The 26,166-nt window shown below is 39.4% G+C and overlaps 2 protein-coding genes across 2 annotated transcripts in view; one reads left to right on the top strand and one right to left on the bottom strand.

Moving 5' to 3' along the window:
* LOC107224861 (Fanconi anemia group J protein) overlaps positions 1-23,777 on the top strand; it is a 70,537-nt gene extending 46,760 nt beyond the window's left edge. The window contains exons 4-16 of the mRNA XM_015665080.2: positions 9,289-9,366; positions 17,713-17,805; positions 18,048-18,195; positions 18,747-18,839; positions 19,027-19,120; positions 19,210-19,434; positions 19,927-20,160; positions 20,527-20,841; positions 20,947-21,228; positions 21,533-21,865; positions 21,992-22,188; positions 22,296-22,347; positions 22,427-23,777. Coding sequence (XP_015520566.2) covers positions 9,289-9,366; positions 17,713-17,805; positions 18,048-18,195; positions 18,747-18,839; positions 19,027-19,120; positions 19,210-19,434; positions 19,927-20,160; positions 20,527-20,841; positions 20,947-21,228; positions 21,533-21,865; positions 21,992-22,188; positions 22,296-22,347; positions 22,427-22,546 — 2,264 coding nt within the window. The 3' untranslated portion in view covers positions 22,547-23,777. The remainder of the gene's footprint in view (positions 1-9,288; positions 9,367-17,712; positions 17,806-18,047; positions 18,196-18,746; positions 18,840-19,026; positions 19,121-19,209; positions 19,435-19,926; positions 20,161-20,526; positions 20,842-20,946; positions 21,229-21,532; positions 21,866-21,991; positions 22,189-22,295; positions 22,348-22,426) is intronic.
* LOC107224880 (coiled-coil domain-containing protein 86) lies at positions 23,091-24,073 on the bottom strand. The gene is made up of 3 exons (XM_015665119.2): positions 23,783-24,073; positions 23,379-23,583; positions 23,091-23,262 (listed from the first exon to the last, which is right to left on the bottom strand). Exons 1-3 carry the CDS (start codon positions 23,956-23,958, stop codon positions 23,182-23,184), a joined length of 462 nt encoding a protein of 153 aa, XP_015520605.1. The 5' UTR covers positions 23,959-24,073; the 3' UTR covers positions 23,091-23,181.
* Between the last annotated feature and the right edge of the window lie 2,093 nt (positions 24,074-26,166).

Genomic DNA, 26,166 nt, shown 5'->3' with positions numbered 1-26,166 from the left:
GAGGATCCTGGCGTAATCTCAGGCGAAGTTCGGTCTTCAAGTACATCACAATAGGGGCGGATTGCAGAAAGTGAGAATTGCCGACATCTATCGATTTTTTCTTCGTCTTCTTCTTCTTCTTTCTTGTTCGGTGAATTTTTCTTTTCTCTTTTACGCCATTGGCTTCCTCAACTTTCTCACAATGGTCGGAAAAGGATCTTTTCAATTCATATTCGAGGACGGTACTTAATGATTCTTGTTTTGCAGCACGCAGTTCGGTACACGTGACTTGATTTTGCAAAGAACGCGGGAATATAAAAGCCCGATACCGCGGATCCTCGGTATAATTTCTACATCCGCGCACGCTTTCAATTCGGATTTCGTACGTATACTCGTATACCCAGTTCCCCCCGCATTCTTTCCTACACCCTTATATGCGTGGGCGATGCGAATGTGCAGGGGCCGAGATTACTGCCAGGCAGTAATTAGTGGTTTCGCGTAATTATTACGAGCAAACCTCGGGATAGGTTGCGAGAGAGGGTTTGCCGTGATGGAAGGTGGAAACAGGGTGGCGGAAAAGGACCCTCGAGACATGCTGCAGTTTTAGAGAAGCAGCCAGCCGTTTCATTCGTCGCACGTCACAACGTTACAAATGAAAAAAGCCGTCCGAACTCTACTACGCGAGTTTTTTTGCCCACGGGTATTTCTACACTCTGACATTACGCAGAACTCTGATCTATAAAACCATCGATAAATGTTAGCCGAAAATTCGTAATACCTAATATACCACTTTCAATCTCACCGTCGTATGCAGGCATATTTAAACTCGATAAATCGATGTCGACGGTATGGGAGAAATTTCAATTCACTTCCCATAGCCGAGGTATGTTCTCGATTACATAACTTTTGCATTCAATGAGATTCCCACTAGTATACCGTAACGTTTAAAACAGTAATTCTTCAGTTATATCTACCTGCATCGTTGTAATCATTGATAAAATAGTCTGAATTTCCTGATTATTGACTATTGAACGACCCCGAAGCCACACAAAAACCGTGTAATTCCGGTGAAAATCGTTACGCAGTGAAATCCATGTATATTTACCACACTGATTGCTTCGAGTTTGATAGTTTTTAGACAGTTTAATTTCTTTGCGAAACTTCGTGATATCGATTATTATAGTTTTACTTCGAATTGGGTACGCTTCCTCAATAAGCCGGAAATTTCTGGCAGTGGTACCTTTTCGAAGGAGAAAAAGCAAAGGATTGCCTCAAGCAAGCTGATCACAGCTAACAAAATCCCTTCTGCTTTTAACTTCCACTATAAAGAATCTCTAAATCTGTGCCCCGAAGCTCGGCTTGAGGGACTGGCAAGGGTACGCGGTATACAATATAATATGACGGAAATGTCAGTCAATTAATAAAGAATCATAACCGAGCCGACTAATTTCCGCTTTTGTTGGCGCTCATGATGGACGGACGGACGGACGAGTGGCCATTATGCGGTATTATGATTGGTCAGATCCGTATCTCGACAAGCTGTTCCGTTCCGCCTTTCAAGTTCGGAGCCGTCAAAATGTTCCGAGCGGAACCTTTTGCCGCGTACACGTGCCACCGCTACCAGTCGGGGCCCTTTGGAGTTTGGTTATGCCTAAATGGATGGCGAACGGGATTCGGTTGGCATTAATTGGCGGGATCGGAAATAGGAAATTAAAATGGAAAAAAAAAAACAAAAAATATGAAACAATAATACTCGTCGTCTGTGACGCAGGTGGAAGTTGAAGTGTGTGTATTATGAATACCGTTTCGAAAAGCATGATTTTCTCCCCTTCTTTCACTTCTTCTCCTTTATTTTTATTACAACTGAATTCACGAACGGAGTATCGATTTCTAATCCACCAATCCATTGCTAGCGGTCATCATTTGATCGAGGTTTTGGCTCTTATGTTTGTTAACCCTCCGATTTTTACAGACATCATTCGTTTCTCGGCAGGAAAATGATTAGTTGCTCTGGTATTGGCATTAGGCCCTAATATATTTGAAACAATAGCTCGCCCAATGTAACTACGTACTAAAATATAATCAGGATGTTTCAAATTTATATTTGGAATGAAAAGGAGCATCTTCTCTTACACTTATACGAAAAAAAAGATGTTACTAATTATTACAACTAGGAATATTAACAATTCTGATGCATTAGAAGCTTTAGAAATTGGAGAGCTGCTGTAGTTCTGAAACGCAGCATGTTGAACAATCATTTTTATACACTATAATTTACTCCAAGGAATGGTATAAACAACCATTCAAATTGTATATGAATTACCATAGGTTATATCGCAGATTCGTCAATGGTGAATTACAACCCAGCCGAACTTTTGATTCATTCTTTTTTTCACAGTAAACCGACAATTTTCATCCATTGAGGATAGAACTCGTACGTCGACGAGTCGATTGAAAATTAGGGTCTCGTCCGCGACGATGATCAAAACACTTTGTAAAGGAAATTCAGACCCTCTGACGGCTGAGAAGCGGTCCCCAGGGCTGAAGTAATTACAAGTAGTAATCTCTCAGAAGACCTGGAGGATTCGAGCCGAGTTTCTCGTACCTACAACGGAGTGTATAGACAGACCTCGGATACAAGTTCACCGCGTATTTGTGCCGCATGCGTGCGTGTAGCCGTGTACGTGTAGTGGAATAATATAGTTAAGCCCGCCGAGGCATTCTGTGGTGCAGGACCACTGCGAAGGGTGAAGGTAAAACGGTTTCATTACGGGGCTTTGGGAGCCGCGCGGAGCCAGGGGGAGAGCCACGAAAAGGGATAAGGGATAGGGATGAGCGAATATCTCTCTCGCCCTCCCTCCCTCGCTGGCTCTCGCTTGTCGTCTCTGTCCGTCTCTTGATTCCCTCGGGTCGTATCCTGGGTCCCCAGATCGCCGGAGATCAGAGAGGATTCTGCAGGGCGTACAGAATTCTGAACCCGCGAAACTCACCCGGGGTACTCCGACCACCCTTATAGGCGCGGCACGCACTCGCCTTGGCCAAACTAGGGACAAGACCTTCGCCGTTTGTTACGGCGGCAGCGAATTCCTCTTTGAATAATGAAAAGTTACGACCAGGTGACTACTTCGTCATTGCGACGCTTGTACGCTGTAAGGCTGTGTTACGCGAGTCGAGACATACCCCTCATTTATTTGCATAATACATATCGCTGTAGCGGCTCAGTCTACGCGTAGTAACTCGGCCAAGCGACCAGGTCACTTGGCTTCGTACGATTATCGCTGTGACGTATTGAATCTGACTGTAAGGTAGGCGAAGGACTGGTTTTTTTTTTTTTTTTTTTTTTTTTTTTTGGAGAAAAACAGAAAATAGATCGTTGAATTTTTGCTATGATTTTTATAGATGCTAGCTGAACTGTTCACGATTTATTCTTGCCCTGATTCCAGGTTTACTTATGGATGTTCTTTTGTGTTCTAAGTATCGAAATACTGATTCAATACAACTGAATGATGCATGGTGAATGCGATAAAACTGACGAATGGATTCAAGAATCCAAAACAGTCGACTCAAAATCACTTCAAGGTTTCATTTTTCATTCTCACTGAAAATTGTGATTAGCATTTCTGAACGTTCATTGAACCTCCTCGAGCGTTTGGCCGATGTATTCTTATATAATATGAAAAGACGTCAACTATTGAAACTTACATTGAGGGTGATTTGTGTTCAAGGATTCTTTCTTATTCCTCTTATAAATAAAATACGCAAGTTCAAATTATAGTTGAATTTACATATTTTCACCACGTGTGCTCACAATGAATCGATACTCAACGGTCTATTCGAGACAACTCGGAGCAGCATCCCTACAACTTATTTCTAATGTCAGTAATATGGAAAAAAGGTGACTTATTGTGCGATACTTATAGTTCAACAAACGGGTGCTCATAAGCCGATCGAAGTCATTTCAAAATTTCAGTGGTAAAATACGTTCATTAAAGCCAAAGGTACCACATTAATCAATTATACGGTTGTTTGTGCCATATTAATGTCTAGAAAAAGATCTTCTAGGTTGGCCAGCTCTAGAAAACTAGAAATTCTTCTACACTCATGTTGACTCAATCTGCGTTTCGATTGCACATATTTGATTAAAACCATTGCTCAAAAGACAAGAGATGATGAATCGGGCATGTGTGAACTCTGCTCTTGTCTTTACACATTGTTTAAATATGGTGGAAAAAATTTCGTGATTACAGTTATTTCATCTGTACGTGTCCATTTCGTGGATCGAAAAGTCAAGAAATGGTATGAAAGGTGATAAATTTTTCAACAGTGGAAGTGTGAAATACTATGGAATAGTACGTGATAATATACAGTTCGAATGGAGGCGAGGTGCAGGTATACAGAAACTTGCAAAACGAAGATTGAAGCAAATTACATTTCTTTTCGTGACAGTACCTATTTTGAAGAACTCTTTTGAGATGCTTTCGAGGTCATGGATTTAGATCGCATGGAACCGAATTCCAGTTGTCAACTATGATCTGTCTGTGCTGTGGTGTGGAGGTCAATTAGAATTGTTGAACAGGAAGTATTTGGGCTGCAAATCCATGACATACCTTCCATATTACCCAAAGAACTAAGATGGAGAATACCAGGCCCAGAGTTACATGGATAAGGTAAAGGCTGAAATATACGAAAGTATGTAAAGAATGAAAAATCAATAAACCTTTCGGTACTTTCAAAGGTGTAATGTAGAAATACGGATTTATCTGATCAAAAGTGTCGTCGTTTAGTCCGTGTTTCGTTCGCATTGGGCATCCCCGAAGATAAATTTTCGAAGACTTGTGACCATTTTGAGGCAATAATCATTTCAATCTATGTTCCGCATGCCGATGGGAATTTTTTTTTTGATCTTCAGGTCCAAGCTGCTTCCAGAAGTGTCGAATGCTCGCATTTTCGAAATCCCATTGGAAGTGGCCAAAATACTCCATGGCGCGCCATGTCTCTCCAAGCTTAAGTGCAACTTTGTACATTCTGAAATGAACTATAATTGATTTGCAGTGTAGGATGCCTACCTGTATCTGTTACCAAGCATACCTACCTTAGCCATTTATAGTTTTCACCACGTTACCGCGACAAAGCAACATCTAAATACTGCATTCATTTCCAACTTACTGCGGTTTTCGTCCGGTTTATCTCGCACGTACGAATTGATGATTTTGCATAAAGTCACCAAGTTACATCACGGCAAATGACGATTCACATTTTATAACTCTTAGGGCGTATTTCAATGGTGGTTTATAAAAACTTTTAATACCTAGTTGCAACAGGTACGTGCGTAGTGACGAAAAAATATTTTTGCACACACATACTAAAATCCAAAAGTCAATGTAAACAATTGACATGGCAAAAATTACCGATTGATGGTACAATAAAAATTACGAACGGTAGATCCTTAGCAAACTTGGCGACTAAGCCCTCGGCGATGGGTTTACTGAATTTATATGAGTTTGGCCATTCCTCCGTAAAACTGTAAGCAAATATTGCGATCACAGTTTAATATTCTGTATATTCAAGATTTAATTATGTTACACGATTGTTTCGGCAAAGTATCGAATAGTTAAATGTGTGTCTCGCGACACTCAAAATCGTCCTCACACATGTACGCACACTCGCGTGCAATGTTTACTTGCCGTCTCTGCGTCAAATCTCGCCTCTTGCCCGTGTCGCGACTCAAAACCTATCAGCTATATCTCATGTATTGTCTACTGTCTCGAAATCATGTATGTGTATAATCTATGTGTTCTCTTGCTCTGTAAAATCATCAGTCTCCGTAACGTTCTCTTGCGATACGGTTTGTATCGCCTCATTGAAACCAATAAAAATCTCGTTTATCGGCATTCATTATCTCTCTCCATCTCAACATCACTTTCGTTTCATTCACACTCGTTCTCATCACTAATTCGCGGATCCCACGTCGATGATCCATATCTTTTTGCCTTCTCTCTAAACAACGGTGTTAGACAAAAAACTGGCACTTTCAGTGTGTTTTCGGAATAATTATTTTCCTTGGTATTTTTAATGAGCTGATTTATTTCGTCGTAACTCACGGGCGAGGGGTACATCTCCTCACCGATGGATTCCCGAACGCAGTGACTGTACGCAGTGAAGAAGTAGACACCGATCTGAAATGTGGTGACAAGGTATCGTTTCTACAAATTCGTTTCTCCCGATTGCCGAATACTTGATGTATCACTAAAACTTCGTCCAAATCAGCCGAGCCATTCTTCTGAAATTTGCGATACATAAAACAATTATTGAGAAATTTGAAATTTGGGCGTATCTTACACGCACCCGCACACAAATACACACAAATGGTAGATGCTAACTGCTCCGAGAGTAATTGAATTTCCTCGAAATTCCTTTTTGAAGAATTATTGATTGACTCATACTATCAAAGCTTGGGTATCAAGTCATGGGACACTTTATATAACCAGTGAACGGATTCTTTTTGAATAATCCAGGCAAATTTATGTTCAAGTCATTTTTGACAGAATACTCTTGTTGATCATTGGGGCAATTCAGTTTTTTTATTCCAATGACTGTTGCGGTTTCAACATATCCGTCTAATATATACCAGCATTTCCAATTCTATTATGTTCATTAGTGTGTGCTACGCGTGTTTATCCAAGTATTTATGCACTTCAACTCTCTACAATGCATCGCTGACACGGATAATTAAATACCATTGAATGCATGAGTGGAACAGTTGACCTCCGAAATTAATGACTAGTAGTTTTAGTTATGTTAAGAACACCTTTGAAAAGGTCGGCCGATATGTTTTCATACCACATAACAACGCGTCAACTTGTGAAATATCCAACGTGTATGGAGCATTCATACGTACGCTGAGTTTTATTCGTGTTCAATTACTTCTTTGCGAACTTGTTTTCTGTCACGCAGACGTACACACCCCTTTTGTTTAGCTAAAAATGGCCTTCCATGACAATTGACCCAACGTGTACCTAGGAGGTATCTATATCAAATTCGAAATTTATTATAGAACAAATGTGTTATGTTGCTTCTTTAGAGCAAAATATATCTTGGCATAAATATAGTCAAAATGAATTTTATCGCAGCGGATTGAATTTCTTTTAACCTGTAACTTGAATCGATTTGAAAATTAAGTGTACAGGAGGGTGGCCAGGGCTACCGCCCAACAGACTACCGATTTTGAAAGTGACTTTTAGAAATCCTACAATAACCACCAAAATATATTTTCAAGTACATGTATATGAAATTGAAATACGTGTCATGGATTTGTTCGGTTTAGAAAGATATTCAATATTACCATTTCATCAACACGATACCACGTCAAACACAATCCGGATAATTTACTGTGGACAGTATCTAGGGCTATGTATAATAAGAAATAACTCAGACAGACGTTTAATCAATCCCATTAAAGGACTTCCGGATTATCCGCATAATCAAGATGCCGAGTATCAAAGGCTCTGCGATATTGCTGAGGCAGAGACTAAAATAGATGACAGAGTTAAGAACTTAACAACAAAGTAGATGATGTTCCGGCAGATTGTAAAACATTTTTAACAGGATTCTCAATGTCCGACTAGGATATATGTTTTTGAAATTATTTTCAAATTACTAAGAAACGCCCATACAAAATAAACTGATTAGACTTGACTGTTACAAAGTGTCATTTTGAAAAATCAAGATTTCGAACAGTTCATCTGTCGTTATTTTATTCCCGCATGTTTGAAATTTCGATATCTCGGCCAGTCAAGTTTTGACCCTTACCCCAATTATACTGATACAAAATTTGGCCTGATTGTTGCGTAAAACAAAACTTATTTATAGATATTTGTATTCTGCAATGCATGTAAAATTGCACTGGCTGTGGTATTTTCACATCAGTGATGCGTAGGCTTTGATATTAGTGAAAATAAGTAACATTTAACGCAGTCGGTATAGGCCGAACTTTACCGAAACTCTCTAAGTAGAAAGCGATTTCTGTGCATTGAAGGCCGAGTCCGCCGAACGGAATAATACAGTTTTTCGTTCGTGCAGTAGACACACGTTCTAGGCGTGTCATCTTCTTCCTCACAGAAACAGTAACAACTGCAAGTAAGTCAGTGAGGTTGTGGTATATAATTTATTTATCCTTATACAACCGGTAAACGTACGAACTGTGAGATTTAAACGGTTATCACTCAAGTGCAAGGGCTTTATTTTTCAAATCGAATAATTATTATTTTAGATTCGAATTTCTGATATTCTTTACTTCATTTCATTTCATTCTGCTAATCAAAAGGAGCATGGATGAGATTTCTCAAATTTCCATCTCAATTTTTTCCTGATCGGTGAATTTTTGAAACACTCCCGCGAATTTCATAAAAAAATCACGCTAACCTCACCGATTCAGTTATGCCGTGACATCGTGACGCTAGAAATCCCGTGCTTACGCTTTCTGTGAGCAAGAAAAGGACACAGCTTCTAGAACTCGCATCGCGCAAGCGTCAAGCTTCATTTCGTTCGTCAGACTTGGCCTTTATTGCAAAGTCCAACCAGCTTATCGTTAGTCATATCTTACCGCTTGTTCAGTCTCCTTAGGATTAGTTCTCGTTATGTAGTTACTTTCGTTCGAGGCATGAGTAGGTACGTAGATATACCTGAGCCAGTCGCTCGGTTGGTCGAAGTATCGCGTATGGGAGGACGATAGGGTGGAAAGGGCGCAGGGTGGCTGGGGGGGAGGGGGGGGGGGGGGGGGGAGGAGGGACGCCTGGGAGGTTCGGCGGTATGTTTGATGTCCCGCGTACCGCGCCTAGCGGTTACCATTATACGTACCTATAAGCATTGCATTAGTTCAGCAGCTTTCGTACTCTCCTAACATCATTATGATGATTATTATTTATTCCGCACATTATACGCGAGCTCCCTTTTTCGTATATCAGATGGGCGGAGAGCCTCAGACTAGTTATTAGGCCCGTGACGGCCGGGCCCATAATCCGAACTCTCGTATAATACAAATTCGAAATATAATGCCCATTAGCGAAAGCTCGTATTCAGCCTCCGGGAACCCGGTGATCCTTTTACTCTCCCATGTATATAACTGATTGTCCGTGCTCTAAAGCGTGCATCATGCGTTATACGACGGGCCAAATCACTGGTTCAATTCCATTTAAAATTTATTCCCATCTGATTTGTCGACCTTATATATTATCGGTAGGTATCGAATGTGCATCCGGTGATTGGATATGACGAAAGAAATTTTAAATCTTCTTCAAATTTTTGTTTCAGAGGAATTTCGACAGCAGGTTGAAGAAATTTTTGAGAATGCGAATGCAGCATTGTACGAAACGGAATCCGAATCTGACAGTGAGTATCACGGCAAATTACTATACTTTAAAATGAGGGAAGGAAAAAAAATTAGCCATTTTTGAAATTTTTTGTGAATATGGTTTTGCAACTCGAGAATCGAATCCCAATCTCGCGGTTTGCGCGGACGGATACGACGGTAATCTTTCGACGAAATTTTGATCTGCACGGCTTCGCACGTCTTCAGAAAATTTTATGATCACGAGACATTTCGCATCGCTTTATTTTCATCAAGTTGTTATTATTATTTCAAGCTTGCACAGTTTTTCACCCTTTTTTAAAAATTTGTTTATTACAATAAAGGACCGTGAATTAATTCATCTTCAACGGAAATTCATGCGTATAATACGCGACGCACGATATGCATTACATTCTGAAATATTTTCGCGAAATTATACGCAATGTGAGGAACTTGGACAAAGCCTCGGAGAAATATCGTAAATATATCGCGTACGAAATGTATTTGAATTGGTTTATGCACAAGGTAAGCGTGTCTGATGGATCTTCAAAGAACTTTCAGGCATCTGCTCTGTTATGAACGAAAAATTTTAAAGCAAGAGGGTTTGCTGAACGTCGCCACAGTTCGACGCTTCTGCAGATGACAGTTGCCAGAACTGTACATTTTAATGAATATCAAAGTTGGAATTGTTTTATGCCAGTAAATCGACTAATGGATCTAAAGTTTCGCATTTGTTCCAGTTTCTGTTACTACAATGCTGCCCAAACGCAATTGAAATTGGGTCGAGATTGAATTTTTATATCGTAAAACATTTAATTAGGCATCTATACCCAACCACAAAATAGGCGACTCAGTATTTTGTATGCTTTCACTGATTTTGGTGTTTCGTGATTTTTCTTTGTTCTATTTTACTATATCCCGTGTTATATTATTACATGTCATTTTATATTTGGTGTTCACTTGCTTGCTTGAGGCATACGCCAGGTACAAAGGACGTACATCTATCGCCAGTCACTGGGATGATATTGTATCGGCGTTTGTAAAGTATGATGAAACTATCATCCAGGCAAACGAGTCCGACAATTCTACTCTTGGGTATGCGTTTGAAAATTCTTGGCTATCCGACAATCTTGATATATATTCTGCATTAAACTTTGTACAGAACTTGCCGCGACTGCGATTTTTTTTTTTGTGGTGTGGTGAAGAATGGTGTAAAACAATTCCTGTTATCTCGATAAATCAGTTTCCTGCACTAAGGCATCTACTTCCGTCTGAGTAACAGTCTTTCAATCTTCTGATATGCTCTTGGTCAGTGTGTCAGATCTCGGTATAAGGTAATTATCATGTCTGCATCTGACTACATCATATTAATTCATGGTTGCATTAGGTAACTGCAGAGTGTACTTAATAATAATGTGATGATAATCAGCCCATTATGAGGTATACGAATGTTGTAGTATTCGATCGTAAAGTTAGTTTATTATTCAGGTATGCGAAAGAATCACAAGTGATACGACAAATTTAATGTTTTAATTGTAATGAGCATTAGTGATTAATAATAATATTTAATTCTTTATCACAGCAATCGCGGTTGACTATTCTACAATTATGCCGATCTTTATTTTCTACCGCGGTATCGAATCGTCCGATTTATCATTGGGCCAATCAAGGAGAAGGCGTGACGATCATGTGTAGCGAATTCCAACGCAACATACCGTATAAATATTTCACCTGTGTGAAATGCATAAATTTTCAATTTTCATAAACATTTTTTAGCCCCAGGAAATTCGCGTCTACTTACTGCTCTATACAAAAAGCCGTGAATATTCAAATATTGCAAAAAATAATTTCAAGACATAACTTATATGACACAAGATTGTCGGTCGTATATAATCGTGTATGAAGTCATTACCTGACCTAGCTATCGGGAGGATGAAATGATCAGGCGTGATATATCTGTCGACATTAAAATCTGTTACGACCGACGCGATGTGACGGAGTCGATTTTTCCGTCTTCCGTTGGCGTTAGAACTTGAAATTCAGGATTCAGGTCTCAGGATTCAGGATTCGGGGGTGTGTGCCGGTGGTCGCCATAGCGACAGGAGCCCCGGGACCCTCTGAGCCTGTCCCGGTCGGGAGGGAGGGTCGTTGGAGGGTTGAAAGGGTGGCTGACTGTCACACGGCGAGGGGTGCCACCGGGCCAAGATGGCCGCCGTGCGACACCACCATGTCAATAACACTCTGCGAGGCCCCGATCTCCTCTCTGCCTTCGACTGGCACGTCGAGCCCCATTCCTTGCCCCCCTCGAATCCAGGACCGTCTTCGTGTCTAATGCATCTGCCACGCTTTTAGTAGGCATCGCCTATAATTAATGCGAAGAGCACACGTGTGCCACGCCACGAGAATACCTATCTTTAATAATCCGCATTCAGCGACGACCTTATGTCTATCTACCTATTATACACGATCCTGCCGAAATTATAATCTCCCAGGGTATCGTACTTCAATATACATACGTATATACATATATATATATTTATATACGTTTTTTTTACACGTCGCGTGTGCACACCTTGATGACACAAAATTTGACGACAATATACCTATTCAATAGAAATATTAACGTTAAACAATGTTCAACTTTCGTTGTACATACGGAATGTATTTTCAATAGTGTTTACGTAACGCAGAAACTGTCGAAGTCGCATCATATAAACTCGCAAATATCGATGATAAATAACCCGAACGATATGTGATCCAAGGATTGAACTGTCGACGATATTCAACGATCGACGAATTCAAAATTGACAAGATCCTCAAAATGGCTGACACGTTATTACAGTATTAATCCCCAATTTGTTTGCGGAATCAAGGTATCGACGTGACGTTCTGAATCTTTCAGAAGCCAACGCAAGTGCGAGCAATTAGAGAACGTCGCGGTTCAACTTGGTCAACAATATTATCGTTAACCGTACGACAAGGCAGCGCAACAGTTGCTGAGTTTTGCGGTCGCGAATATCCCTGTATTGAAATTCGCCTTCTAAATCAGAGGGTGGTTGCTGGTGTGTCCCCAGTGTTGGGGATAAAAACTTTCAGCTATGGTGTATACAAACTTCCGTGGACCAGGAGAAGTCAAGCTTGCGGTGAAACCAATTAGCGACGATTTCCAGAGCCGGAATTCATCGGTTGCGAATTAATTGGTACTTGATTTTTTGCACCCACCGCGGCTTAATGGCGAACTCGACGGTATCCCCGCCGACCTCTTGACAAATCATAACGGGACATCAAGCCCTTAAACTGAAAGGACTACTCCGCTCAGTCGCAGCTACCAAATCCAAGGTATTGAGTCTGCACGCATACCAACTTCACAGGAATTTACATATTTATCTACGTACGAATTATGTACACAAGATGGTGAATTTTATTATAATTTCTGTGCCACGGGTGTGCAAACGTTATATCCGCGAACACAACGATAGCGCAGTAATTCCTGAATCATGTCAGTTAAACGATTCAGATCTGAGCGAAGAAGCCAACGTAATTATTTCACGTTACTTTAATTCGATGATTTTTTCATTTGAATACTTTTACTTGTGTACACCAATTGTTGTAGCTATAATTTTTCTGCTTAAAACGTTATTGTAAACTGACGCTTTACTGATCGTTTCTAATTCCAGGATCATCAATTTAGATATATTGTAACCTAAAAAGAAAAAAATGTCTTCTTAATATTAAGAGTGAATGCCTTTTGTTGCTGTCGACGCGTTGACTAAAAGGCCATCGCAAGGAACCTCACGGAAAAAATTCTTAGGTTCTCTTGGAAATATCCCTCGGTCAACTTTACGATTACAGTGCGTGACGGCGCTTGCTATTACCCCAAGTGACCCTAGGGGCTTTTTCATATGCGATGAGCTTATTGTCCGTGGCTTCGTTCTTTGCGATGAACGGGAGCAGCGCATAAAAATGTTTTTTTTTTTATTATTCTAATTGATTAATCAGCAGTGCAGATTAGACAGTCAGGTAAATTGGATTAGGATCTCATGACGGCTGAATTCAAATTTCTCTGGTGTCCGTTCAACTTGACTGGTAAACATCTGAAATAAGTGCCTTTTCAGAGCCTAATACTAACGCTTGCTTAGGATACGTTACTGGTACAGTTTCAGGGCCCGGGGTATTAGTTTGATAGGGCCTGCATATTGAGAGAGAGACAGAGAGAAAGCCATGTTTATTTCGTACTTTGGGACAATGCCCCCCAAGAGTACCGTCCGAATTAATATACTACATACAGGACAGACAGAAATGCATGAATCTAGAAAGGACAACTGAAAATACGATGAAAATATGCAACAAGGAATAGATAACAAACATGAAATGTTAGACTATAATATAAGGTAATATAAGCGAATAAAATAAATAGGCAGTGAGGTAGGATAGACAGATGAATAAATAAATGAGACGAAACGATAGGTTTAAACAGGTAGCGATAGTCTAAATGAATAAAACAGATCGAATATAGATACAATCTGAGTAAAACATAGATGAATATTGATGAAATAAAGATGAGACTAGAGAAACGATAAAATAGATTAGTAAAAAAATTGATCCAATTATGTTGCCTACCATATTGCCTAATACTTGATCAAATTTTCAGACAAAAGTTGTCTGCACCCGATCAAGGCCGAATTCACTTGCTTGTTCAGAGCCTGACAGTGAGACCTGTTCATACGCGACATAACGCTTCTGATAAGGATCCTATCACGTTATCTGATCCACACCAGATTTTAATTCGGACATGTATGACACGCACCGTAGCTGGCTTGAATAAAAATTGCTAGTCGTTAAAGAGTGCAAATTCCTATAATTATCAAAGAGGCAGCAGTGTGCCTGTGTTTTCTCGTCTCTCTTCTTCTCGCTCTTGCTGCATCTTGCTCTAATTCTTCGCCGCATTCACTGAATTGACATTGGTAAATTGTCCCCCCCCCCCCCCCCGTGCTTTTACGGAAAATAATGAATTCAGAGCACAGCTGCGCTGCGTATACCATGCCAAGGAAGAAACAGACGCGAATAATTAATCCGCGTTATCACTGTCTGGTAATGGCTGGAATCTGAATTCAATCATTTGTCCGACTGCAGCAGAGTCCAGGAGGAGACTTCTGACAAAGGTATAGCCTATGAATCACGAATGATTTACGCTATCGTTTGTATTCGAGCATCGCGATGGCTGTCATCGAAAACAACAAATCATTCAGCGAACACAGGAGTGATTATAATATATCGGTTATTGTAGGTCTCGACGTCGAGATGAAAAAAACGACCAGAAGAACCGAAAAGAGATAAAGATACGTTAATTAGAGTTTATCGAGTGCATTGCGCGTGGTATTCATTCGCATTTCGTACTTACACACGTATGCTGGGATCACTGAAGTTTAAAAAATACTGATGCAGTCGTGTGATACACGCGTTCGTCAAATAACCCGAATTATAATTGATGATAGTGAGAGTCGAATATGACGCACTCGTTTGGCACAAAGCGTCGTAATCGATGACATTTTCACTTGGTTATAACCAGAAATATACAAATATACAAGGGCTAAACACAACAAGGATACATTGCATATGACCTTTATTTATGTGGTTGTGAATAAATGGTGTTGATTCTTTAAATTATACTTCCGGTATATTGAAAATCCTGTAAAAATATTGCCAGTGATGTTTGTGCAATGAAACCATACTGTATATTATTTTGAATCTTCAACCTCATTGTTATAATTTGTTGAAATTCATTCGATTTCAATGGTGATGAAGTTTAATAAATTGGATGCGAATTTTAAGAAATTTCTCAGAACCTTCGAGGAGAGACAAATGTTGGACCCAACCTACGGACGGAGTCGCAATCAATCCAACGAATCCAGCTTACGATTAAATTCATGCCGGCGAGGAAAATCGGGTAGAAATTTTACCCCGGACTGTATCCGAGGGTGAAAGCCTGTAGGGATTTTTCTCCCCTTGGGTGTTGGCTGCGCACCGTTCGTTGCCTGGCAACGGCACCCTCGAGGTCCGCGCTCTGATTGGCCCCTCTCCAATTCTGTCGCCCATCCCGCGCCTCCGATCCCCTATCTTAACCCTCGGCTGACTCTCCCCCTCGCTCCTCCGGCGCCTCCATTCGGCTCTCCTCCCGGCTCGGGTCACCCTCAGTTACCCCTATACACACGCGTCTGTCCTTGGAGGATCCTCCAGTGCCCAAACTGGCGCTAACTCGTCCTCGTCATCCGCAGGCGCTGCAGCTCGGATGGGGTAGGTAGAGGTAAGTTGTGGGTGCAAAATACACATCGTGCGAAAAATATTCTTTCGAGGAAACAAGACGGCGCATATCCTCCTCCTGTTTCATTTGCGCCCCTTCCGTTCTCCTTCACTGCATCGTTATCGTCATCATCGCCGTTGTTGTTATTGTACCTGGAGATAAAGATCCTTAGAAGGCTTCGCCTTTCCTCGCCATTCGGATCCTTGACGAGTCGAGGTAGAGAACGAGGGGACGGGATACGACGGGATGGGATGGGATGGGATTAATTTACCAAGTCCCGGAAACCCGTGCGCGGTCAGACTTGGTGCGGTTGGTCCTCTTCACCGTCTAAGGATTTGATTGCGAAACCCGGGTGATCCGAGCGTAACGCGATCCTAATCCGGGTGAAATCTAATTGAAAGCGAAGCAGAGACGTGCCGAGCTTTAATCATGCTGTTGAGCTTTTTTGGATCTCGGAGGACCTTGCGGGGATGATGAGAAGATGTATTATACGTACACATCGCGGGCATACAGGGGTTATGTAAACTTCGAGTATTCGACGTATGCCGCGTCGATCGTCGCCGGCTGAACGGATTCTGCCAAGTGCAAAGATACGTCCAGTATTAGATATCATGTATCGTTTTCCAAGCGTGCGATGTTCGCTATACCCTTGTATCGATCAGTTACCGACCATATTACGCAATGCCCTGGACGACAAAAGCGATGCGTGCCGTGTAGCGGAAATATGCAACTATGTTTTGGACGTTCTAACGTTAATAATGCTTTCGTGCTGTGTAGAGTGGCGTATTGGATGTAAAAATGTGGCAGAGAGTAGTTGCGCACAAAAAGTGCACGCTGATGCGGTAACGAAAGACTGACTTCCTTTCGTACTCAGCTTTGCACTATATTACAGTTGTAGGTTGTGAAGTAGGTATATAGTAGATAGCGAGGAAAATCTCTAGTATATAAATGCGGTAAGATTTGAGATTACTGTTAAGAGGATACTGTTGTCGGTCTTTACCAACCGAGCAACATTTCGCTCTTTTTTACTATCATTGAAACCTGCGCAGCAATCCTACATGCAATGACTGTGACTGATATGAATATTTGTGAAATGTGTCTATAAACACTTGTAGTGCAGATAGGTATTTTGGAATAGAAAAAACTTGCCGAAAACTTGTTCATTGTTCATTGGCACGTAATGCATTCGTTGTAAGTATGTATGAGACTGGGACATATAAGTATAATCGCATACAGATTGCACTATACGTTGTGATTATAATCTCGTTACAGATATTTTGAGAAGAGATTTGTGCGCGTGTATAAGGTGCAGCAGAATCGGCTTAAATCGAAAATTTAGCTTCGATGCGAGTCGCTTTTAACTCTTTGAATTTGAAAGACGATTAGATCCGAAGAAAAGAGATGAAATAAATAAATAGGATTTGAACGAAGAGAGTCTATACGAGATTCCAATTGTTCCCGCGATTTTAGAATTGAACAAATGGCTCAAGCGAACGACTTCGACTGGCGGCTCTTTAAACGGTCAAAAGGGCTTAAGTCGCGTCGGCGAGTTTCTTCTCGGATTAGGCCATTCTTCGGGCCATTCTTTGAATGGGACACGTCTTCTTTTCAATTCTCTGCATTGCCGTGTTTTGACTGTACCGGCACTCGTGCGCGCACCTTCGCTTTCAACTCTTCGACAAACTCACATTTCGCAATTTCTGGGATTACCTGAAATTCCGATAAAGAACTTAAATTCTATTCTTTCTCGGCTCAGAAATCTGTTTACGGCGTTCGTGTGTATAAATAGGAAAAAATTGATTCAGTAGATCGCGAGTAAAAATGGCATAGCCTGAAAACATTCAATTGTAGGATTCTTCTCACGGAAAGATGTGTTCGATTGAATTATAAGCGAATAGAAGGTTATTCTGCAGATCACTTTTCTTCTTGCTCGTTATTGACGAAATTTTTTCGAATCAAATCGGTTCTTCGATTCTTCGTACAGTGTAGAAACTGTGTCACTGCGCTACAGTCTTTGGAGTATAAAATCATTATAAAATTGGTGTAAGCATAAGTGCGCATCCGATTTTTAAATTTATTGTTGTAGATAAAGGCGCTGAGGAATGCGCTCCATCGACTGCGAAAGCGCAAAATGCTAAACCTGAACCGAGCTGCGCGGAGAACTGGAACAATGTTATTGGTACGTGTTATAAATGGTAAACATACAGAATTATATAATAAATAAACCATGTTTAAGGAAAAAAATAATTTACGGACGCTTAAATTTGTAAATGAGATACTTGTCAACACTAAATATTATAGATCTATAGAGTATATATTGATGACAGATATTCAGTTGATAGTAATGTTAAAATTGTGTTACGTAAAATTTCGATGAATACAAAAATAACGCTACTTTTACTCCGTTGCAAAATTTTGTAGACATTTCCGATGACAATGAATTTCAACCGTGTAAAAAAATCTGTCATTCGCAATCGCCAAATTCCGCGTGCCAAGCCGAGAAGACGTCCACGGAAATCGTAATAGATGTCAGCCCCGATGCAGTCTTTGAAGTCCAGAAAGTAAAAAGGTAGGGTTAGAATCCAAGATTCCGTCAGCAATATCAATTCAATTTCTGAAGTCGTACCAATTTGAATTTCTTCGGAATTACAAGTAAATGTGCTACGAATCACTATTTAGTGTAATTATAGTTGTTCTTGCAACATTAAATATATTTAGTTTATTAAATCTTTTCAGTTGAATTTAAAAATTGCAAAATTAAAAAATTTATTATTGCACCAGCATCAAATTATTGCAACAATTACGAGGAAATATAGTCCGAGCGACTACAATCAAAAAGTACGGTGATACAAACTGGATTTTCTTGTTACAGCTACAAAACTTAGTTTCATTTTGTACCCAGCAGTATATTTTACCGTTATGGTAAAAACTAAATATAGTTAGGTTAAAATATAGTTGAGGATTGTATAGTAACTAGAACTAGACTTTCGTCACGGTGTAACAAAATTTAACTCTCACGTAAATTTTTTCGAAATTTTGATGAAGTTCTTGGTATATTCTAGGTATATTCGGTTCTTGTCCGTTTGCTTACTTTCGTAAAACCGTCATTGTACATTTCAGAAAGGTACCAAAAATATATTACGGATCGCGGACGCACAAGCAAATAGAGCAAGTAGTAAGGGAATTGAAGAAAACTGCGTACGCCTATAAAAAGTAAGTGAATAACTTCGTGAATAAGACAATTTCTTATTGCATTGTTTCTTGCGAAATTTTACAATGTTAAAGATTCAGGGAGACTAACCAAACGTTACTTTTCGTTTTCTTAAATGATATCAACAACAAGTCTTTTACCATCGATATTATTTCTAATCATCGTGTGATTTACGATAAACTTCAACAGAATGACGATATTGAGCAGCAGGGAGTTCACTTGCATACAGGGAGGTGATCAGAATAAAACCGAGTTATGCACAAAGCTTCTCGACCCAACCAAGGTGCGTAAAATGTTACTGTTATTTGTTCTGAATGTTCAAAAGCAGACACCCACGACACGATGCAGTGTAACGTTGCATTTGAATTGCAGGGTCAAGGTTGCAGGTATTTCAACGAAAAAACTAGAACTAGAATATCGACAAACTGGGCTCTACACGGATTAGGAATCAACGGACCTTGGGATATCGAAGATTTGGTGAAAGTTGGGAAACAAGAAGCAGCCTGCCCCTATTTCGCAGCGAGAGATCTTATGATGGAAGCCGAAATTATTTTCTGTCCTTATAATTATTTAGTTGATCGAAATATACGCGAAAGTGTGAGTCTCTTTTCTACTAGAAACGTTCGTATTATAAATCATAAAATGTTATGGAATAATGCAGCGTGTAATTTATTACATGATTTATTCTGTAAATTCGATAAAACATATATTTTCAGAATAAATTACAAAATTATGAATCCTCAGATATACTAGATCAAAAATCATATATCAACTATAGGTATGAATGACTGTATGATTTTTGATCTGATGTATGTCCGGTATACATGATATCTGATCATTTGTGCGTTTGTAATTTATTATGTGATTTCTTATATATTTTATCGAATTTACAAGGTAAATTATGTAATAAATTACGCGCTGAATTCGTTCATAACATTTTATGATCTATCGCATGAAAATTTTAAGTAGGGTTATATTTACAAACTTCATTGATCGTGTAGTGATGATCCTACCAATACACAATACAGGTACATATGCATGTACAAATATGTATAAGTGTATTTATCTTTTTTCTATCCGCAATTACAGATGCAAATAAATCTTCAAGGTGATATCGTAATTCTTGACGAAGCTCACAATATCGAAGAGATGAGCAGGGATGTGGGAAGCTTGTACTTTCGGGTGGACAAAATTTTAGAAGTTATAGCCGAGTCCAAGCTGCTTTGTATAAGACGAAAGGAGGATAATGCTACGTATAAAATAATTCAAACGTATCTTGAGAATCTTGTGGAATTCATTCAAGTCAATAACCTTAATACGGTGGTAGGTGAATTATATTTGTAGAAATTATATTTTTTCACAATTAATCTGTTTGAAATAGTCTATAGAAGTTTCTGTCAACTTTCGAACCGAACTCAGAGCGATTCTATCGCTGAAATATGAACAAGGTTTCAATTTTAGATTCTTAAACATTTCCCTGGTTATATATACTATCTTGGAAAAAATTTCTCATCCAAGATCTCCCATATCATTGCCCCGTATGCTCAATCAAGCCAAAATTTCATCTATTCTAAACTTATACCATTCAATTCTGCAGCGGATACCTGCACAAAAGCTCCGATAACTTTCGCTTCTAACCCGTACTATACGATATGTTTCATAAAATTATTATTATATAATAAACTGTAGGACAAATTCAGCGAAACGTGTAGCAGCGATTTTTGGACGGGTGTTCAGCTTTGCGAATTGTTCAATATTCACTCGTTGGGAAAGGGAACTGCGAAAACATTCGAAAAAGCTGCATCTGAGGCAATAATGGATTTCAATAAAGCAAAAGAGGAGATGTCCAGAAACCAGGATATCGAACCATTTCCCGTAATAACACCATTGACGAAAAGGTTTTTGGAAGATTTCACGCTTGCTCTTCAAGTTATGGCTTCGGAGAAACTCGCCAACGATTACAGGGCTTGCATTGTAGAAGCTTACGTCAAAGATTTTTCCCAAGTAAGTGAAATAGTTAATACAATCAATCATTTCCCCAAATATTTCACTCTGTTTAAAAGGTTGTCCTGGTCGTAAAATTCAAAACATAATTCTTCTTCAATTTAGGGATATGCCGAAAAGCGTTTGCGCACTCTTCAGATGCTCTGCATGAATCCAGCAGTAATTTTTGCGCCATTAGCGAACGCTGCAAGGTCCGTCGTTCTCGCATCCGGCACTCTGTCTCCAACGAGCTCGTTTCAAAGTGAATTGGGAACTGCCTTTCCGCACAAGCTAGACGCAAATCACGTTGTGCCGAAAGAAAATGTCTACATTAGAGGGATTGGATGCGGCCCCACCGGAGTTCAGCTCAAGGCGAACTACGCCAATGTGAACTCCTTGAGTTTTCAAGTGAGAAGCTAAATTATTCATTTTTGCGCTATGTATTCGATAAAGATCCGGCAAATTATAATTTGAAGCAGGACGATAGTATCTCTAAACTTATCGTATGAATAAAAATGACTCACTCTGTTTAGTTAATTAGACGTTAAGAATTGAATTTATTGACACACAATTTCCAGTTGATAAAATTTTTTGAATAGTGGGGTCGTTGACGTTTCACAACCAAACCCGGCTGCCAGATATTGGTGATAAAAAAATGTGATAAATCTCCGTCGAATAGCGAATCGCTCAATCAACCCGAATATGTTTCCAGGATGAATTAGGAAGACTGGTTCTCGATGTTTGCAAGGTTGTGCCTCACGGGATTCTCTGCTTTTTCTCGTCGTACAGTATGATGCAAAAGCAGATAGACAGATGGAAGCTAAATTCTACCTGGGCACGACTGGAAGGTATGAAACACGTCCTCCAGGAGCCGCGAGGTTCCAGTAACCTCGAACCGGTGATGCAGAAATACAGAGAAATCATCAAATCGACATCGGAAGGGCCGCAAGACGGCATTACCGGAGCTCTGTTGCTCGCAGTTTTTAGGGGAAAAGTCGCCGAAGGAATTGATTTCAGCGATAATGAGGCACGCTGTGTCATGGCGGTACGTCTGATGATTTTTTCGTGTGTGCCATTTGAGCGAATGCATTTTACGTATCATTGTTAAACGCCAAAAATCGAACGAAAAACTGTTTGATTCTCAATTCTAAATGGCGATTGAACAACGCAGGTTGGGATACCCTACGCCGTCAGAAAAGATCCGTCGGTAGATACGAAATTCACGTACAATGACATGAATCAGCTGAAAGGTTTGCTCAAGGGTGGCGAGTGGTACGCTGTGCAGGCCTTTAGGGCTTTGAATCAGGCCCTTGGACGTTGTGTCAGACATCGAAACGATTGGGGAGCCGTACTTCTTATTGACCAACGGTAAGCCCGAGCACCGACAGTGCATGTTCATTTTTTTCCCCACCTATCGAACATCTTCAAACACTTGTTAATTCAATTACTGAAATTCTGAAATATTGTGGTTACAGATTTACGGAAAAATCCAGTTACAACTATTTACCGAAATGGGTAAAGACAATGGTAAGCGAACGGCTCTGCTGACTAAATCGATTTTTGTCTTTGCACCGCAATCTATTTATCCTGAATTTTTTACTTTCAGTGGAGAGATTCTGCGCGGTATAATCTCACCTGGGAATTAGAGCAGTTTGTTGCCAGACATGTGGAACGGACAAAAAATGAAAAATCTGATTCTGTTGACCAAAAAGTTTTGGCTCCGTAACACATGCATGTAGACTTTGAAAAATCATCGAGTTAAGCCTTAATAATTGTTATTACTTCCGATGACTATGTTATATTCGTCTTATTTTACGAATAAGAAATAGTTTATAATCATTACTCTCTGCAACTCTGCAAAATATTAACAAGCAGTAACGGAAGATCATAACACTTTTCCGCATTTACGATTTTGGTGACTTGTAATTCTACTATTATGCTAATTAATTCTTGTCCGATTCAGGAATTCGATAATTGTACCTTGTGAATCTCAAGAAACTGTAGCCTCCGTCAGGTGCTGCAACTACCAGATAATATTAACTGATGTCAGAAATCACATTCCCAATTTTGGAATACCAGATAAATCCGTCCGTATATACTCGCTTGATCCGCGTATGTGAGATTTCTTTTTGAATATTATTTTTCTTGTATTTTAGAACCTTGTTGCAGGAACATTTTGTTGAAAAATTTAATATTTTGAAGTGTTGGAATAATTTTGTTGCGTTGAGATGTACCGATCGTGTAAATTGAAAGTTGATATACATGTCAAATTGCGTGAAGAAGTCATTTTATAATGAAAATATCAATCGTTTGTACAAGATAAGGTTCTAGTACGTTATTAAATGTTAAGTTAGATATAAATTACATATTCGTTGTATCACGTTTCTCCAATTTCCTTAAGTTTTTTTTCTTCATCTTCTTTATCTTTGATGTATTTTTTATCTGAAATTACAAAATTTCATTTTGTCACTTGACAAAAAATATTCATACTACGCGTATACTGAGAACAAATAAAAATTTCACAAAGAATTATATATGGTCAAATCCAGTGAACTTACAACTTGTACAATTTCACTTTTCTTTCTGTTTTCCTCAGCTCGTTTCAAGTTATCAATCCTTCGTTGTTTTTTAGCCTCTCTTTCTGCATGGCGTCGCGCAATTACCGATCGTGATAATTCTTTGATACGCTTCATGTCATTCCTCAATTTCTGCTTCTTTTCAAAGGAGAGACGAGTACCACGAGTTTTAATTATTGATGAAAATCTAATAAAAATTTGTAAAGAAACAGTTTTGTTTAGTTAACTTTAGTTCGTCAGTAGTTATCAAAGAAACATATTTCACGCTATTCAATCAACATATTTTGTCTACTGAATAGAATAACCGATATTTATTTGAGAAATATTCAGCGGTAAATATGTCACTTGAGAATTGTGTTGAATATAAAAGAGTTGTTATTTTTCACCTGGTTTTTTGTTCCTTCCAAACTCTTCCAGACTTTGGTTTGCCTTTTGGTATAGTGAGCTTCTCCACGTGTTTTTCCAGCTTGTTTACTTTCTTCAATGGATCACTCACATCTGGTTTTGCCTTCTCACCCAATATATCTTCCATACGAATCACGTTTTCTTTGACTTCAGTCATCTTGGTATCAGTTTTCTATAATACCCTATATTTATTCTTTACGATAGCACAACTACTATTTGAGGTTACTACGCGCTGAACAACACCCGCAAATCATGGGTCAGGCATCGAAAGAATGAAGACATGCTGATGAATGCCATGAGCACCCCTGACGGCAAGGGAACGCGTCGGTAATCAAGGTAACTGTAACTAGCATCACTCGTTTACGAATCTGTTACCGACGAGTGACGCGAGCCTCTTCCGGTACATACATCGGGATTTGTCGGAATTCTGACGTCCAACGGACATTTTTGGACAATTTAGAAGTTAGACTTTGAATTCTATCGCAAAATTGTACTGAGACGCACAATCAGTAACTTGGCTCGCCAAATATCGACTACCAAGGTAAGGCCCGAGGAGTCCCTCCCCGGTTTCGCTTATTTTGTGGTATGTTATTAATCGAAATCTAAGAGCCGGGTATTTTTTTTTCTCCCGACAAACGGTTCTAAAGAGGTGAAATCAACCCCCAAAGTCAGGCATCCCAGCGGTAGCTTCGCAGTTTCGCAGGCTTCCAGTTGAGATATTAGAACGAACCTAATTGGAGGATAATTCTCATGGCGAATAATGAAAAATGCATTTTGTCCGATTACGATGGGGTTAAATTGTCAATAATTATGGGGGTTGAAAGTTACGAGTTATTTGTAACTAAAAACCTATTGCTCATATCTGGATGCAATTAATTGTATTTGAAAGAACAGAAAAAGTAGAGGATACTTGTTTTTGTGTTTTTCGAAGTAATGTCACATGGGGGGTGGAACTACGCTTACGCACATGTAATTAAGTTCCCATCAAATTGATACTATTTTGCTTCAGGTCATCTTATTTATTATTACAAAGCTTTTTCTAAGCAACAATGAAGGAGCTTGTTCGTTGAGATAACATTCGGTTGGATCAATGACAAAAGTCACCCTCCTAAAGGGTATCCCTGGATAGAATGGGCCAAATACCTCTGTCTCGGGATTTTCAAATTATTCGATCACAAATGTTTCTGAGGTCAGAAAAACATGTGCCCAGCGGCTGATAACTCAATAATCCACTCCATCTTCGACGGGACGTGAAAATTGGCATTTTATGCTGTTGATTTTTTATCTCAAGACTTGATTAACGGATCCTTATGAAAAACAATTACGGGTATTTATTGCCAAAAGACCTCTTATGTGAAATAATTTGGACACGAGGGGCCACTCCCAAGATACCAAAAAAATTCGTCAAAGTGATAAATCGGTATATTTCGAGAGCTAATAGGTGTAACAAAAACTTTCTTCTCGTCGTCTGATTGATTCAGGTGTAAATTATTTCCAAGAATTATATTATTTTTCTCTGCATTTTTTTCAATGTATGAGTCATTTTATTTTTTATTCATACTTAATTATCATTTGTAGTGGGATGAGCTTGAGCTCAGTCTAATCCCAGCATGGCAGGGGTGAAGTTTCAATCATGGTTTCATTGTGAATTAATACACATGTATTTAAAAGTAGTAAGTATATATTTGAATCTTTTTTATATGAAGTGATTAAATGCATACGTTTTTGATCAGAGGACGTATTTTTGTGGGTAATGACCATATTTTTTGATGTACTCGAAACTAATTCGAAAAAATTGCCAGGCGCTCCAATAGAAGGAACGGAAGCGCCTGTGCTCCAGCTCATAGGCAACCGGCATGTCGTCACGTGTAATGAATTGCCTTTTCGGAGTGTGTGAGAGAACGACTCAATTCATGCATGGTTTAAGGAAAGTATAATAACATGTAAGAGGATGAGAGAAGTAAGCGTTCATACATTCAGTGTATATTCAAAAGTTTATTCAGTTTCTGCACACATTTTATCAGAGAATAATTCTTTGAACATTGAATTCTTAGATTCTATTCCGATTTTTGTAGTGACCATTTATTTCAATTCAATTAATACAACCGCGATTGCTTTGGCCAGCTTCGTCAAATAGCCAGGTACTCGTCATCGGAGAATCTATTGCAGTATTTTTCAAAATTGTGGAAATTCGTAGTAAAAACGGTAAGTGTTCTACCTTCCTTTTCGCATGATTTTAGAAGCAAATGATTTTTCGTCTCCAAAATACATTAGTACAACGCTTTCCAGACTGATCGGATTATTGGAAACGTAAAAAAGACGTGAGAGAGAGCAAAACACAAGCATTAGAGAAATGACGCAGAAA

The sequence above is a fragment of the Neodiprion lecontei genome, chromosome 3, assembly GCF_021901455.1.
Source record: "Neodiprion lecontei isolate iyNeoLeco1 chromosome 3, iyNeoLeco1.1, whole genome shotgun sequence".
Taxonomy (NCBI): domain Eukaryota; kingdom Metazoa; phylum Arthropoda; class Insecta; order Hymenoptera; family Diprionidae; genus Neodiprion; species Neodiprion lecontei.
Note: the sequence above shows the minus strand (reverse complement) of the source record. Positions and strands in the feature narration are given on the sequence as shown.